The following is a 14628-nucleotide window of genomic DNA, read 5'->3' as shown; positions in this document are numbered from 1 at the left end:
GAGTTAAAATGTAATTTCTATTTATGTATCATCATTGTATGCTATTTCCTAAATTTTTATTAAGGATGTTTTGCATCTGTGTTCATATGGGTACTGGTCTGCAGTTTTCTATTAATAGAATTACCTGTGTTTCATATCAAATTAAACAAAAAAGCTAAAATCATAAAACTAGCTGGGAAGAGTTCCATCCTCTCTTTTAAAAAAATAATTTTAGTGGGATTGGAATTATTTCTTCCTTAAATGTTTAAAAGAACTCACTAGTGAAGCCATCTTGGCATGAAATTATGGTGGGAAAATTTAAAACTACCAATTCAATGTCTATATATATAATAGAGGGCATTTCAGATTACTCATTTCTTCAGTGAACCTGAGTAGTTGAAGTATTTCAAGGAAATTTGTCATTTTCTAATTTTCATAGAGTTGTTTAAAATATCATGTATCTTTTTTTTTAATTTTAAGACTTTATTTCTTTATTTGCCAGAGAAAGACACAGCGAGAGAGGGAACACAAGCAGGGGGAGTGGGAGAGGGAGAAGCAGGCTTCCCGCTGAGCAGGGAGCCCGATGCGGGGCTCGATCCCAGTACCCTGGGATCACAACCTGAGCTGAAGGCAGACGCTTAATGACTGAGCCACCTAGGCGCCCTATCATGTATCATTTTAATGTCTTTAATATATCTAGTGCTATACTATCTTTCATTTCATATATATGTTGGTAATGTGTCTTTTCTTTTTTTCTGAACAATCTACCTACAGATCAACTCTATTGATCTAGTTAAATGACAGCTTTGGAGTTCATTGATTTTTCTCTGTTCTTATGATCTATCTTATTAATTTCTGCTCTTTAGTATTTCTTCCTTTTGCCTACTTTGTTTTTAATTTGTTTTATATTTACAGTGTCCTAGCTTGAGTATTGAAAGTATTTTTTCATCTCCTATTTATTTCCAAAATAAGTATTAAAATCCATACATTTTCTTCTAATCTCAGCTATAGCAAATCTTGATACATTGGGTTTCATTTCACACAGTTCAAAATATTGTCTACTTTTTCTTGTGATTTCTTTTTTGACTCAAACATTGTTTATCAATGTTTTTTTTTAATTTCCAAATATGTGGGCATTTTTTCCGCCAGAGTATTCCTTTATGATGTCTAGTTTAATTCCCTTATGGTCAGAATACATAGTTTCATGGTTTTAATCATTCTACATTTATTGACATTTATTTTATGGCCTATGTCAATTTTGATGAAGATGCTTTGTGAACATTAAAATACATTCTACTATTGTTGCAGAAAGATTCTCTAAATGTCAATTAGACCAAGTTGGTTAATGTGTTAGTCTCCTATGGCTGATGTAACAAATTATCATAAACCGAGTGGCTTAAAAAACAGCAATTTATTCCATCATAGCTCTAGAGGCTAGAAATCTGAAGCCAAGATGTCAATAAGGTCATGCTTCTTCTTAAGGCTCTGGGGAGGATTACTTCCTTGCCTCTTGCCTAGCTTCAGATAGTTTTTAAATCATTTTATTTTTTTCATCATAATAGTAAATGTAATCTCTCACTTTCCCACTAGTGTGATTCCTGGATTGTAGGGTAGTTCTCTTTTTAATTTTTTGAGGAACCTCCATACTGTTTCCACAGTGGCTGTACCAATTTACATTCCCACCAACAGTGCAAGAGAGTTCCTTTTTCTCCACATCCTTGTCAACATCTGTTGCTTCTTGTGTTTTGTAACCAGTAGTGATAAAAAAATTTAAAAGCAGCAACAGAAAAGAAGATAGTTACATACAAGAGAAACCCCATAAGCTATCAGAAGATTTTTCAGCAGAGACTGCAGGCCAGAAGAGAGTGGCATAATATATCCAAAGCGCTGAAAGGGAAAAATCTACAGCCAAGAATACTCTATCCAGCAAGACTATCATTCAGAATAGAAGGAGAGAGAGAGTTTCTCAAACAAACCAAAACTAAAGGAGTTCATGACCACTAAACCAGACCAATAAGAAATATTAAAGGGGACTCTCTGACTGGAAAGAAAGACCCTAAGTTAGAGTATGAAAAGTAAAAAACACAAAAGCAGCAAATATAAATATTTCTGTAAAAATCAGCCCAAGGATCCATGAAATAAAAGTATGTAAAATATGAGACAGTACACCCAAAATGTGAGGGGGAAAGAAGTAAAGAATGCATTTAAACTTAAGCAACCATCAACTTAATACAGACTGCTATATGCAGATGTTATACACAAACCTAATGGTAACTGCAAGTCAAAAACCAGTAATAGATGTGCAAAGAATAAAGAGAAAGAATTTCAAGGATACTGCTAAAGAAAGCCAACAAATCACGAAAGAGAGAAGAAAGGATCAGAGAAAATCTACAGGAACAACTACAAAACAGTAACAAAATGGAAATAAATACATACCTATCAATAATTTGAGGGACAAGCAGACTCCCTGTCTAGCAGGGAGCCCAATGCGGGGCTCAATCCCAGGACCCTGAGATCATGACCTGGGATGAAGGCAGACTGAGCCACCCAGGCACCCCAGAAAGGGAATGATTCTGCAGCAGGCTCAGCAGGCAGAGAGAAGCTAAAACCTTGAGGTGCCAGGGATAAAGCACAGGGGCCTGCACCTTGAGCTTGGGACCAGGTGGAAGGAGGTGGGTTATAGGGGCTAGGGCAAAGTACGCAGCAGTGCAGAAGCAGGTGAGAGAAGTAGCCTTGAGGACACAGGGGGCAGGAAGGAGGAGAGCATGGAGATAGGGGATTCAGAAGCCAGCATAGAGGCCGGGCCATAGAGGGAGTGGGTTGCCAAGGATGCAGAACAGGGCCTGGACAGCCACAGGGCTGGGTGTCTTGATAGTGCAAGAGGTCCAGGGAGTCAGTGCCGCCACCAAGGAGCCATTAGGCGAAGAGGGAATTCCTAGGGCCAATAGGGCACATGGAGAGCCCTGGGCTGCTAGGGATTGCAGAGGTGGGAGGCAACAGAACCTGGTGCCCGGGGGCCTGAGAGCCCAGAGAGGTACAGCCAGTTAGACCAGAGCTCTCTCTGACTCTGCCTGGGTACCCACCTGACACCGCACCTCTGAGCCAGCAGTTCAGGATTTAAGGCTCTGGCTTCCTTCTCTGAACCAAAGCCTCTCTGCAGGCAAGTGCTACCCTGGCAGGCCCCAGCTCCCTCATACCTTTGATGCAGTGCACCGGCCAGCGGAGCTCTCCCCCAGTCCCTGGGGCTCCAGCTGTGCCTGAAGTTGGCAAGTTGTTTCTTTCTGGAAGCTCTGGGAAATCAGATTCCTACTTGTGTGCTTTGTTGGCAGAATTCAGTTCCATGTGGTTGTAGGACTGAGGTTTCTAAGCTTCCGGGGTGCTTTCTATAATGAGGTAATCTGCAAAGTCACAGAATTTCTTCTAAGGGCTCTTTGTGTGATCAATACTTTGACCTTCTGATCTTGCTGAGCCAGAACTAAAGATGCTATCAGATGTGTGGTGCTCAACTTAGTTCCTAGCTTTATCTCAGGACCAGCAACGGGGCACCAAAGGGCCTGATACAGCCACGTCTGACTCTTCTGTCTGCCTCTTTCTCCCTACAGCTGGAAAAAGTTCTCTATTTTTAAAGACTCGTGTGAGGGGCACCTGGGTGGCTCAGTCAGTTAAGCATCTGCCTTCAGCTCAGGTCATGATCCCAGGGTCCTGGGATCGAGCCCCACATCTGGCTCCTTGTTCAGCAGGGAGCCTGCTTCTCCCTCTCCCACTGCCTGCCACTCCCCCTGCTTGTGCTCTGTCAAATAAATAAATAAAATATTAAAAAAAAATAAAAAATTAAAATAAAATAATAAAGACTCATGTGATTAGATTGAGCCTACCTGGGTAAGTCTAATCACAAAGTCCATTACATATGCAAAGCCCCATTGGCCATCTACAGGAACATTCACAGATTCTGGGGAATAGGGCATGGACATCTTTGGGAGCAGTGATTCCATTTACTACAGTTTGCTGTCTGGTCCGCAGATTCCTATCTGACCTGCTTGTAAAATATACTCTACCCATCCCAAGATCATAAAATGTCTCCTTCCATTACAGTATCAACTCAACACCCAAATCTCATCAGCTCAAAAATCCCAAATCTCATCATCTAAATTGTCTAAATCAGACATGGATATGGCTGAGGCTCTGGATATACTCCACCCCGGCACACAATGCTCTCCATCTGTGGATCTGTAAAAACAGAAAACAAGGTATCTGCTCCCAAAATAAAATGGTGGAATAGACCTAGGATAATAGTTATATACATTGTTTCAAATGGGAGAAAATGAAAAAATAAATAGCCACAAGTTCCAAGAAATTTTGAAATCAAGTTTAGCAAACTACATTAGGTATCAAGGCCTGGGAATACCTTCTATGGTTCAGGGCTCTGGCCACTGGGCTCTCAGCTCCCCACCCTATTCTGCTCTGTCGTCCACCTCCTTTTCTCTGACAGGTAATAAAGGTTTGCAGCTTAGTAATTTTCTCAGGCGGTTTCATGTGTGCAGAATATTGTAGGTCCTAATTTCATATTGTCCCTTTAAGATTCAAGGTGTCTCTACTAGAAAGGAATTTTCAAGAACTTTGTGGTTCTTCTGTATATACCACAGAGATTCGTTCCATTAGACAAGAGGTTGGTTCACATATTTTTTTCCCTGGATAATCCTGTATCAATTTTTTGGCTTTTGTTGAGATAGCCAAGGGATCCCTTTAAACTTCCTAGATGGTCTCTGGTTATACTGAGACCTGCTTAGTCACAATCTCTTCAAAGAAATTTTATGTGACTAAATACTTTGGTCTTTTGATCTTGCTGAGATATTACAAAAGGCTGTACAGCTACACCCTTGGGTATTTCTCCAGAACATGCTTTCTTGACCATGAATCACTTCATTTCAATGTCTTTTGCAATTAAGATGGAATAAGAATTTCCCAAATCATAAAGTCTTGGGGTCTTTTCTGTTCAATAGTTCTTCCCTACGTTTATCTCTTCCCTATCACATTTTACCATAAACAGTTAAGAAACAAGGCCACACTTAAAATACTTGGTTTAGAAATTTCCTCAGCTAAATGTCCATATATGGATTTGTACATTAATATTTGCAGCAGCTTTGTTTTTAATATCTAGGATTTGGGGAAAAACATGTCAATTAAGATAAAGGGGCAGCTCCTTCTGCCCACGGGGACGTGCTTTAATAAAACCACCACTTTGTACATACACACAGAAAAGATAAAGGGATAAATTGCAGTATATCCATAGACTATTACTCACCAATGAAGAGAATGAACTATCTATACAAACGATTCTCAAAATAATGTTGCATGAAAGACAGTGGACAATTAATAGACTTCTAAGGTTCCACTTAAATAAGATTCTAGAAAAGTCAAATTTATCTATACAGAAAGTAAATCAATGGTTGCCTGGGGGAAGGGATAGGAAGTATTAAGAAGGGCATTGAAATAAGCGAAATAAATCAACCAGAGAAAGACAATTACCATATGATCTCACTGCTATGAGGATCACAGGGGAAGGGAGGGAAAAATGAAACAAGACTAAACCAGAGAGGGAGACAAACCATAAGAGACTCTTAATCTCAGGAAATAAACTGCGGGTTGATGGAGTGGACGGGGGGCGGGGAGGGGAGGGATGAAATGCTTGGGTGATGGACATAGGGGAGGGTATGTGTTATTGTGAGTGCTGTGAATTGTGTAAGACCAATGACTCACAGACCTGTACCCCTGAAACAATGTTAATAAAATATATATATAGTTTAGATATTAAAAATATATATATATATTTAAAAAAAAAAAAAGACGGGCATTGAGAGGGATTAGGAAGGGCCATGAGGTAACTTTGGGGGTGGATATGTCCAATACAATAGCTGGGTGATTTCTTATGTTTATACATATATTAAGGATCACAAATTGCACACTTTACACATGTGCAGCATATGGCATGTTGACTACACCTCAATGAAACTATAAAAAATGATTCCACTGCAACATCTGGGTCTTCCACTTCTACTGGAAAACCAGACTGAGCATCAATATAGTGACTCTACCATCTTTCTCCAAACGCCTTGTAAGAGAACCTCTTCCCCAGCAGCAAGAAGAACTGGCAAGCAGTGAAGGCCGTTTCCAAGTTGAGTCACCAGAAGCTCTGGCTGGTCACAAAATCTGCATCCTTGGACCACAGTGTCCATCCCAGATTTCTTGCCCATGCAGCAAAGACACTAGGTATAGAGCCTAGGGAGGTACAGAAATCGATAAACTTTACATTCTTTGCCCTGCCACTGACCTTGGTCATAGAGTGATACAGCCCTGGAGATGCTAAGAATTCCCATGCATCCCCATCTCACAGAGCCATAGTGACAGGAATGTTTATGGATGTCTTTTTAAAATGGGCACATCCACTCTCATTTGCTGCAGTCTCCCCAAACCCAGTTATTCACACCCAGTGTTTCTGTATCAATTTTGTTTCCTTCCTGGAATGGTAAGTCTTGTGGCCAGACTTGGGTACCAGATCAGATTCTGGCCTTCAGGGCATATGGCACTTGGCAGGTCCTCAGAAACAGCTTCCCCTCAAGAGTGCTGCGAAATATGGTATATATGCTGGAAATAAGACACAGAATCCATGCTGCTCCCAAACATATTGAAGGTTGTCACCCCCAGGATGATGTCTGGGCCTTCAAAGAACTCTGAAATCCAGACAAAATCAGGCCCATAAACCCCTAAACTGGACTGAAAATGGTTCTCTGCCAACCTGCTCTTCCATTTGAGGCACACGAAACTGGAGCCCCCCCGCCACAGACACACTGTTTATCTCTTCAGTTTGGCAGGGCCTAAGTGTTTTCAAACCATTCCAAACAGTAAAAATAATGTCCAAGATTAACGATGGCTTAAATAATAAGGTCTTTATTATCACAGAAACCAGAGCAAAGTAAGACAAGTAGTTCTCCAGGTTAGGTGAATTGGAGGCTGGAAAATCTGTCACAAGTACCACATGAGACCAACAATGTCCATGAAGAAAGTAAACCTTTTCTGTAAGCCAGAACACAGCTCAGATCCTCTTGGCTAAAGATGTAAAGTCCACACCTTTTATCAGTCAGTGGGGAGGAAATGAGAAATCCCATTTAATTCAGGATTCTTGTAATTCCCTCCAGGGACTGGAGAGTACAAAATTCTACCTTCCCTGAGGATGTTATGGTAACTAAGCTGGTAGAGCTGAGATGGTTTCAGCCACAGGCATTGCGTGACAAATCTGGCAAGGACCTGTTTGAAAGTGCAACACAACCCATGAAAGCTTCCCTGTACCTGGCATTCATAAGGTATCTCCCTGGTGGTAATGCTGATATATGAGGGTTCAACATCTGACTGATGTCTTCCTCTCAAAGGGTAATCACAGAGCTCCTCTCCCTATGAATTCCGTTGTGTTGAAAGCACTCCTAAAGCCTTCCTGCAGTGTGAACTTTCTGGTGCCGGATGAGGTGGGAGCTTAAACTATAGGCTTTCCCACATTCATTGCACTCATATGGCCTTTCTCCAGTGTGAACTTTTTGGTGCCTAACAAGGTGGGATGTTCTGATGAAATCTTTCCCACATTTGCTGCACACAAATGGCCTTTCCCCCGTGTGAACTCTCTGGTGTGCAATAAAGTCAGAGCTTCGACTAAAGAATTTCCCACATTCAACGCACTCAAAAGGCCTTGCCTCAGTGTGAATTCTCTGGTGTTTAATGAGGGTGTATTTGTGGCCAAAGGATTTCCCACAATCACTGCAAACATAAGGATTTTCCCCAGTATGGATACTCTCATGTTGAACTAGTGTGGATTTGTGTCTGAAGACTTTCCCACAATTGTTACACTTATAAGGCCTCGCTCCATTGTGAACTCTCTGGTGTACAATTAGGTTGGAGTGATGGCTAAAGTATTTTCCACATTCACTACACTTGTAAGGCATTTCTCCAGTGTGAATTCTTCTGTGTTGAGTAAGGTTGTCTTTGCGGCTAAACGCTTTCCCACATTCTTTGCACTCGTAAGGCCTTTCTCCGGTATGGATTCTCTGGTGCTGGATAAGGGTGGCTTTGCGGCTGAAGGCTTTCCCACATTCACTGCACTCGTAAGGCCTTTCTCCTGTATGGATTCTCTGGTGCTGGACGAGTGTGTCTTTGCGGTTGAAGGCCTTCCCACATTCGCTGCACCTGTAATGCATATGTCCACTGTGAGAAGCCTCTCCATTCTCGGTACTCCTTGTCTTCTTCTTGCTATGGGTGGCCTTTTGCTGGTGACTGCCCAAACTGGCCTGGAAGTTCTGCTCCTCCTCACATGGAAAAGGCTTTTCTGACAGGTGAGGTTCTTCATAAACTCTACAGTTCTTCACAAACGAGGTCTTGCCTTTGTCTCTTCTTAAGGGTTTCTCTACATTGTACTGCTTTTGGTGTGGAAGAAAGTTTGCACTGAACCAGAACTGTCTCCCACATGCCCCACATGTGTAAGGTTTCAGTCCTTGGTGTGTTTCCTGGTGTTCATCCAGGTGCAAGATATCTTTCAAGATGGGGCCACATATGTCACAAGGGTGAGCCATCTGGGTTGATGAACGTGCCTTGGAAATACTATCATGTGACACTTCTACAGAAATGTTCTGCTCAGAAGGTGCCTCTTCATCCTCTTCATTTCTGCCTGCACACCAGCAACCTGAAGGCAGACAAATGCTGTTGAAGTGCATGATGACTGCTGGGAAGGGGCAACCCCGTCACAAATATGTCTAGTATACCCAGGATTTAGTCCATGTGGGTGTTGGCAGGACAGCAGCCTTGGCATCAGGTTAAAGAAAAAACTGCTGTGTAATACTGGGCCTCAAAGAGTGAAAGAATGAGGAAGTCTGCACAAGGGACAAAGACACAAGGAGGGGGTGTAGCTCAGAGAGAACCAGCAGGCAGGATGTCCAATTTACTCCTGTGCAAATGATTTTTAGAAGGGCCTTGGCTATTGGTGAGCACTTTACAGAAATATATGTCTAGGCCCAGGAAAATCTGATCTAAAATGACCAAGTGGTATTCAAGAATCATTTAAGGATATGTGTACATCTCACAACACATGAGCATTGTCCAATACAGGAGAGCACTGCAGAAGGAGCAGTAGAGAGCACTGGTGAGTGGGTGTGGACAGCCCTGGTTGGAGGTCAGAACGGAAATGACAAGTGTGTAAAGCGTCCAGAATGAGGAGAAAAAGACAGAAAGAGGTATGGTCTATAACCTAGGTACCAAACAGGAGTGGGGCCAGGACAGGCTTCTGGCACTATTTGAACCCAGCCCTGAAGTCACACCCTCCCCAAGCTCCCACTCACCAGGGCCTGTCCACGTCCCTCCTGCCATGGCTACAGTCCCTCTAAGTCAGGCACTCAGAGTTCTTCGCCCTGCTAAGTTCAGCAACGACAAAGGATCTGGAAGAAAACAAGTCATAGAGGAAAGACAGGGCAAGTAGGAAAGCAGTGGCCCAGAGCAGCCCACCCACAAGAGATTAAGACAACTAAATATTACAAAATGAACATCAGAAATGTCTTGCAGGATCAGCACACTGGGCCCACAGCAGTGACCATGATGGCAATTCATGAGACAGGTAGGCCCGAGGAAATTATAGGAAAGGGGCAGAGTCTAGACTACAGAGGTATCATGAATGTGGGTAGAGCCATACACCCAGGGAAAGGGCAAGCAGGGTAGTCCACTGGGCTGACCACTAGACTCCTGACCCTCAAACCCTTTCTGGTAACGGTTTAGGGCAGCACGGGCTGGGGAGTACAGGTAGTAAAGAGGCAATACACAGCTAAGCCCCAGTACCCAGAAAACCTATCTTAGTGAGGGAAAACAGCAGTGCCCGTGGCAGCTATGAGAAGAAAATGGCAACCTTTGAGAGAAGAAAGAATAGAACACAGCCCAGAAAACTGGGGTATGTGGGGCCTTACCCAGGAAGACTGTAAGCACATAAGCACAAAGCATAGAAAACACTGTGGGTGACACAAGTCTCTGGGCCTTATCAAGCAGCCCCCATTCCTCCCAAGAGAAATACACAAACACATCCTTGAAAGTCACATGACCCTGCATGAAGTCAACAACTGAGCACAGGGGCAGCAGCTCTCCCCTGAACTCCTGGACTACCCACCACACATTCACTTTCCTCCCCAGCTCAACTCAGACCAGATACCAGGCCCTTGTGCCTGGTGCCTACTCACTCTCCCCATTTCCTAATAATCTTTTTGTCCAGCCCAGAACAACAGGCGGGGGACAGATAAGCACTTTTTTTTTTTTTTTAAAGATTTTATTATTTATTTGACAGAGAGAGACACAGCGAGAGAGGGAACACAAGCAGGGGCAGTGGGAGAGGGAGAAGCAGGTTTCCCACTGAGCAGGGAGCCCGATGCGGGACTCGGTCCCAGGACCCTGGGATCATGACCTGAGCCAAAGGCAGACGCTTAATGACCGAGCCACCCAGGCGCCCCCAGACAGACACTTCTGCCAGCTAGTTCCCCTGGGGTCTAGAGTTCATACCTCTCATATACAAATTTGAGTTCAGAATTCTCCCTAGAGCCCCCAGGCTACAAATTCAGATTCCATCTCCAGTACACATCACTCTTGAGACCAGAGCTCCCTCATGTCTATGGATACCCACAACACAGGTATCTCCCACATGCAAATCTGCACATAGCATCCAGAGAATTCTTGGTTAATGCATCCAAGATCACATCTGGCTCCAGTCAATGGTCCCCACTGCCATTTAACTCTGAACCCAGCTTTTAAATCCTCCCTTCCTGGCCCTATTCCTTGATTCAACTTCGGCAATCCAGAACGACATAAAGATATCAGATAAACCCAGCCCCTTCCCACCTTGCTGTCATATACTAAGGATGCTTTATTCTCAACAATAAAAGACTTAACACTTAATACTAAATTCTCATTCAAAGCCCACACCCACTGTCCTACCTCAAGCATAGTTACTCTGCCAGCTGACCCAGTCTGCCCCTGAGCTCTTCTACCAGCTGGACTGAAACTCCCCACGTCCCACTGAAGGTCACCATGAACACCTGGGAAGCACACAGGGAAGGGAAAGCACCTGCGTGGGCCTCACTTTCACCTCATCTCTAATACTGCTCTACCCCAGCATCCATCTTGTGTCCACGCTCTCCGGAAGACTTTCCCACCTGCCAGATCCTACTCTCTCCCTCCAAAATGGACCCTAACCCCTCTTTTCCTGTCTCTTAGGCGACTCCTATCCCACTCTGCCAGGTCCACCCCCTTCCAGACCCTCAGTGGCACTGCCACTATGACATAAAGGTACTCTCCATAAATCGGATAAGCAGCTCTACTCTAATCCATCTACTGACTGCCACCTTGTGGACTTGAATCCCTCTGAAACCCAAACCTGTGTGCCCAGCTGTCTGTCTGTACCTCCACTCAGATTCAACACGGTCAAAGCCTAATTCTTGATATTACTTCTGAAAGTTACTCCCACCACCAACTTCACCATCTCAATGGAGGATTTTTCCATCCTTATACCTTCTCAGGCCAAAAACTTTGAGAGCTGTGGAATCATCCCTGACTCTTCCCATTCTTTTCCTCACCAACCACATCAGAAAATCTGGTTAACCCTACTTAAAGAAAAACAAAACAAAAAAAGGACCAGAATCCAAGCATTTGTCCCTCGCTTCCAGAGTGACCAGTCTAGTCCAGCCATCATCAACAGTGCTCCTTCCTCACCCCAGAGTCTTTTTTTCACTGTGCCGCCAGAGAAAGCCTGTTAAGACCACAGTCAGATCACTCCCTCCTGTTCCAAACCTTCCACGGCTCCCACCATTCTCAAAACAGAAGCCCAGTTCCACAGCTGCCCTTCCAGAGCTGAATCCTGTCCCCTGCTCTCTGATCACACTAGACATAACGGAGACCTGAGGTTCCCTAAACACTCCTAGTTCAGCCTAAAGTGATGTTTTTGCACATGCTGGTTCTTGTGCCTAGGGCACTGTTTCACACTTCATCCCTCTGCACTCAATTCAAGGCAAAAGACCGTTGGTAACACCGGCATCCCCAAACTCAATGGCAAGTAGAAGGGTAAGTAAAGTGAGTGCAGAGATCCTAAGTGCTTCTGCCACCAAAGCAACCTGGCAGAAAGAAGGAGTTGAACGTGGCAGGTTACCAGAATGGGGTATCACGGACTGAACTATTCCTCTAACTCCTGCCCTGCCTTTTGGTGAGAATGATTTCTGAATGTCTAATCTCAGATACTAAGACCTTAGTGTTGCCTCCTATCAGATGGGTGTCCATGAACAAAGATGTGTTGCAGTGTCCTAATGTGTAAAGCAAGGATAACAGTGGTACCCACCTAACAGGGCTACTGTTTGTATCGGACACGTTAGTAGATGTCAAGGATCCTTGAATCAACTTTTACTGCCCACAAGCTTCACATTTTCCCAAATGGTTTTGGAGCAAATGAAGGGATAGGTTTTTGATAGTTGGGATTTGTTTAAGAAAATGTGATATTTAAGACTTTGATCATAAACACTTACAGGCAACCACTTCAATCAATTACTAAGCATTAATATAAACTTATCATATCTATCCATTTTAAATTTTTAACTGCTTGTGTATACCTGCCAAGTGTCCATTAGTCCTCTCACCAAACGAGCCTACCTGGTACATACTCCTCTCAAGGTGAGCCTGCCGGTGGCCCTTCATTAGAGATGTTCATACTCTCTCCTCACCTAAGAGCTGGAGAACTGATGTACCAGGTCCCTGGTTTGGGCCGAGGCTGACTTTTCCTCTGTTCCACAAGCAGTGCCTTTGCTGAGTCCAGGGGGGCAAATCTCTAGGGTCTCACATCTGCCTCTGCATCTCAGGCCAGGTTCTTTATACCCTACAGCCCTCTCCTGCTGAGACCAGCCAGAACTTCCCGTGCTTCTTTCTGGAGGGAAGGAAGGATGTCCACCCCTTCTTTCCTGCCCTCCAATCTCTCACCTCAAGGGCCACGTAAGATAAACACAACCTTAATATTCTTCCTCCGATTCTGATCTCCAGGCTTTGACCTGAGGCCTCATCCCTCAGTGGTCTCCAACACAGGCCCCCCCACACCCGCCCCCCGCCAAACTCCAGACCTGCATGGCCAGATGCCCATGGGACACCTCCTCTGTGAAACACCTTAGCTTCACAATGTCCAAAATGCAACTCCTGATTCCTTCAACGGAGCTCCCTGCTTCAACGGACCCATTCCCACGGAACTTCAGGGGGGAAAAAAGGAAACAAAAGTGTTTCGGCCTCTCACTCCCTACTTTCACGTACAGCCATTATCTGACACAGCAAGAAATCCTGATGGTTTTACCTTTAAAAATCCCACTTCTCCACCTCCAACCTCCCCGCCACGGCTCTGGTCCAGCCACAAGACTCCTGGAGTCCGCGGCCTCCTCACCGGTCTCCTTGCCTCCATGCTCACCACTCCAGCCTACCGTAATCCATCCCCCCGAGCCAGATCACATCACGTTCCTGCACGGCTCCCGGCGTCCTCGCCACGAGGGCACTCGGCTCACTCAGCCTTCCCACGCAGGAACTACCCCTCGCCCTTGAGGCTTCCCGCAAATACGAGGGCCCCGGTGTCCTGAATCCTCCCGGCTCGGTCGCGCCTCCAAGCCTTTGCTCGTGATAACCGATCGGCCAGGAACACTTCGACGGCTCATCACACCGGCTGTTAGGAATGGGGGCTCCCCCCAGAAACGCCCCCACAGCCCAGGACACCGGAGCCTGCGCTGCAACGACTTCAACAGGCGCCCCTCATTCGATTCAGGGCTTCGTGATTCAGAGTGAAAGACCGAAACGCGTCAAGGTCCGGCGAATAAAGTACCCACCTACGCGGGATCCATCTCCGGGGCCGCCGCCATCACAATCTGAACCACACCGAGCGGGGAGGAGTCCCGGGTCGGGACCCCCCCGCACCGCCGTCGCTTGGCCCTGGGCGCGGAGCCTTCGCGGGCGCTGCCACCGCCGGGCCTTCCCGCAATTGGCGCAGGGTCTCTGCCCGTGCCTTCCCGCTTCCGTCACTCCGAACCGAACCCGCGTCCCCAAAGACCTGCTCCGAGGGCTCCACCAGGAGCAGACAAAATGTCCGCTGCGAGGAAGACGCTGGAAGTCCCGCCCAGACGGCTTGCGCGCCTTTAATAGTGCCGCCGCAGCGCGGCGCAGAGATTTCTGGGTAATGTAGTTTCCCTGAGCAATCGGCCCTAGTGACCGCGGACTTGCGCCCCGCAGGGGCTAGGCGGTGCGGTCCCGCGAGCGGCGCGGGGAGATGGTGCCTCGAGGCTCAGAGGACGGGGCGGGGCTTCGGCGCCCAGGTTGCGTGCTGTGCAGTCCGCTGCGGGGTGGGTCCAAAAAATGCTGGAAACATTGTTGTAGCTATTCCCAAAGCCACAAAGCCACATGGACACATCGTGTGAAATATCCTTTTGAGTCCACTCACAGTCCACTCGTATTTCCTTGCTGGTTTTTAAATCCATGTAGATGGAAGCTTTAAGTCAGTTTTGGGCGCTTTGGCTGGGTCAGGGGCCCGGGGTCAGGGGTCAGGTCAGCGACAGGGCCTGGGGATGACGC

General features: G+C 45.7%; 1 protein-coding gene across 1 annotated transcript in view; it reads right to left on the bottom strand.

Annotated features, from left to right (window-relative positions):
* Positions 1 to 6881: 6881 nt before the first annotated feature.
* LOC113936737 (zinc finger protein 134-like) overlaps positions 6882 to 14628 on the bottom strand; it is a 29740-nt gene continuing 21993 nt past the window's right edge. The window contains exon 4 of the mRNA XM_027620319.2: positions 6882 to 8208. Within this exon, the coding sequence (XP_027476120.1) occupies positions 7455 to 8208 (754 nt within the window). The 3' untranslated portion in view covers positions 6882 to 7454. The remainder of the gene's footprint in view (positions 8209 to 14628) is intronic.

The sequence above is a fragment of the Zalophus californianus genome, chromosome 17, assembly GCF_009762305.2.
Source record: "Zalophus californianus isolate mZalCal1 chromosome 17, mZalCal1.pri.v2, whole genome shotgun sequence".
Lineage (NCBI taxonomy): Eukaryota > Metazoa > Chordata > Mammalia > Carnivora > Otariidae > Zalophus > Zalophus californianus.
Note: the sequence above shows the minus strand (reverse complement) of the source record. Positions and strands in the feature narration are given on the sequence as shown.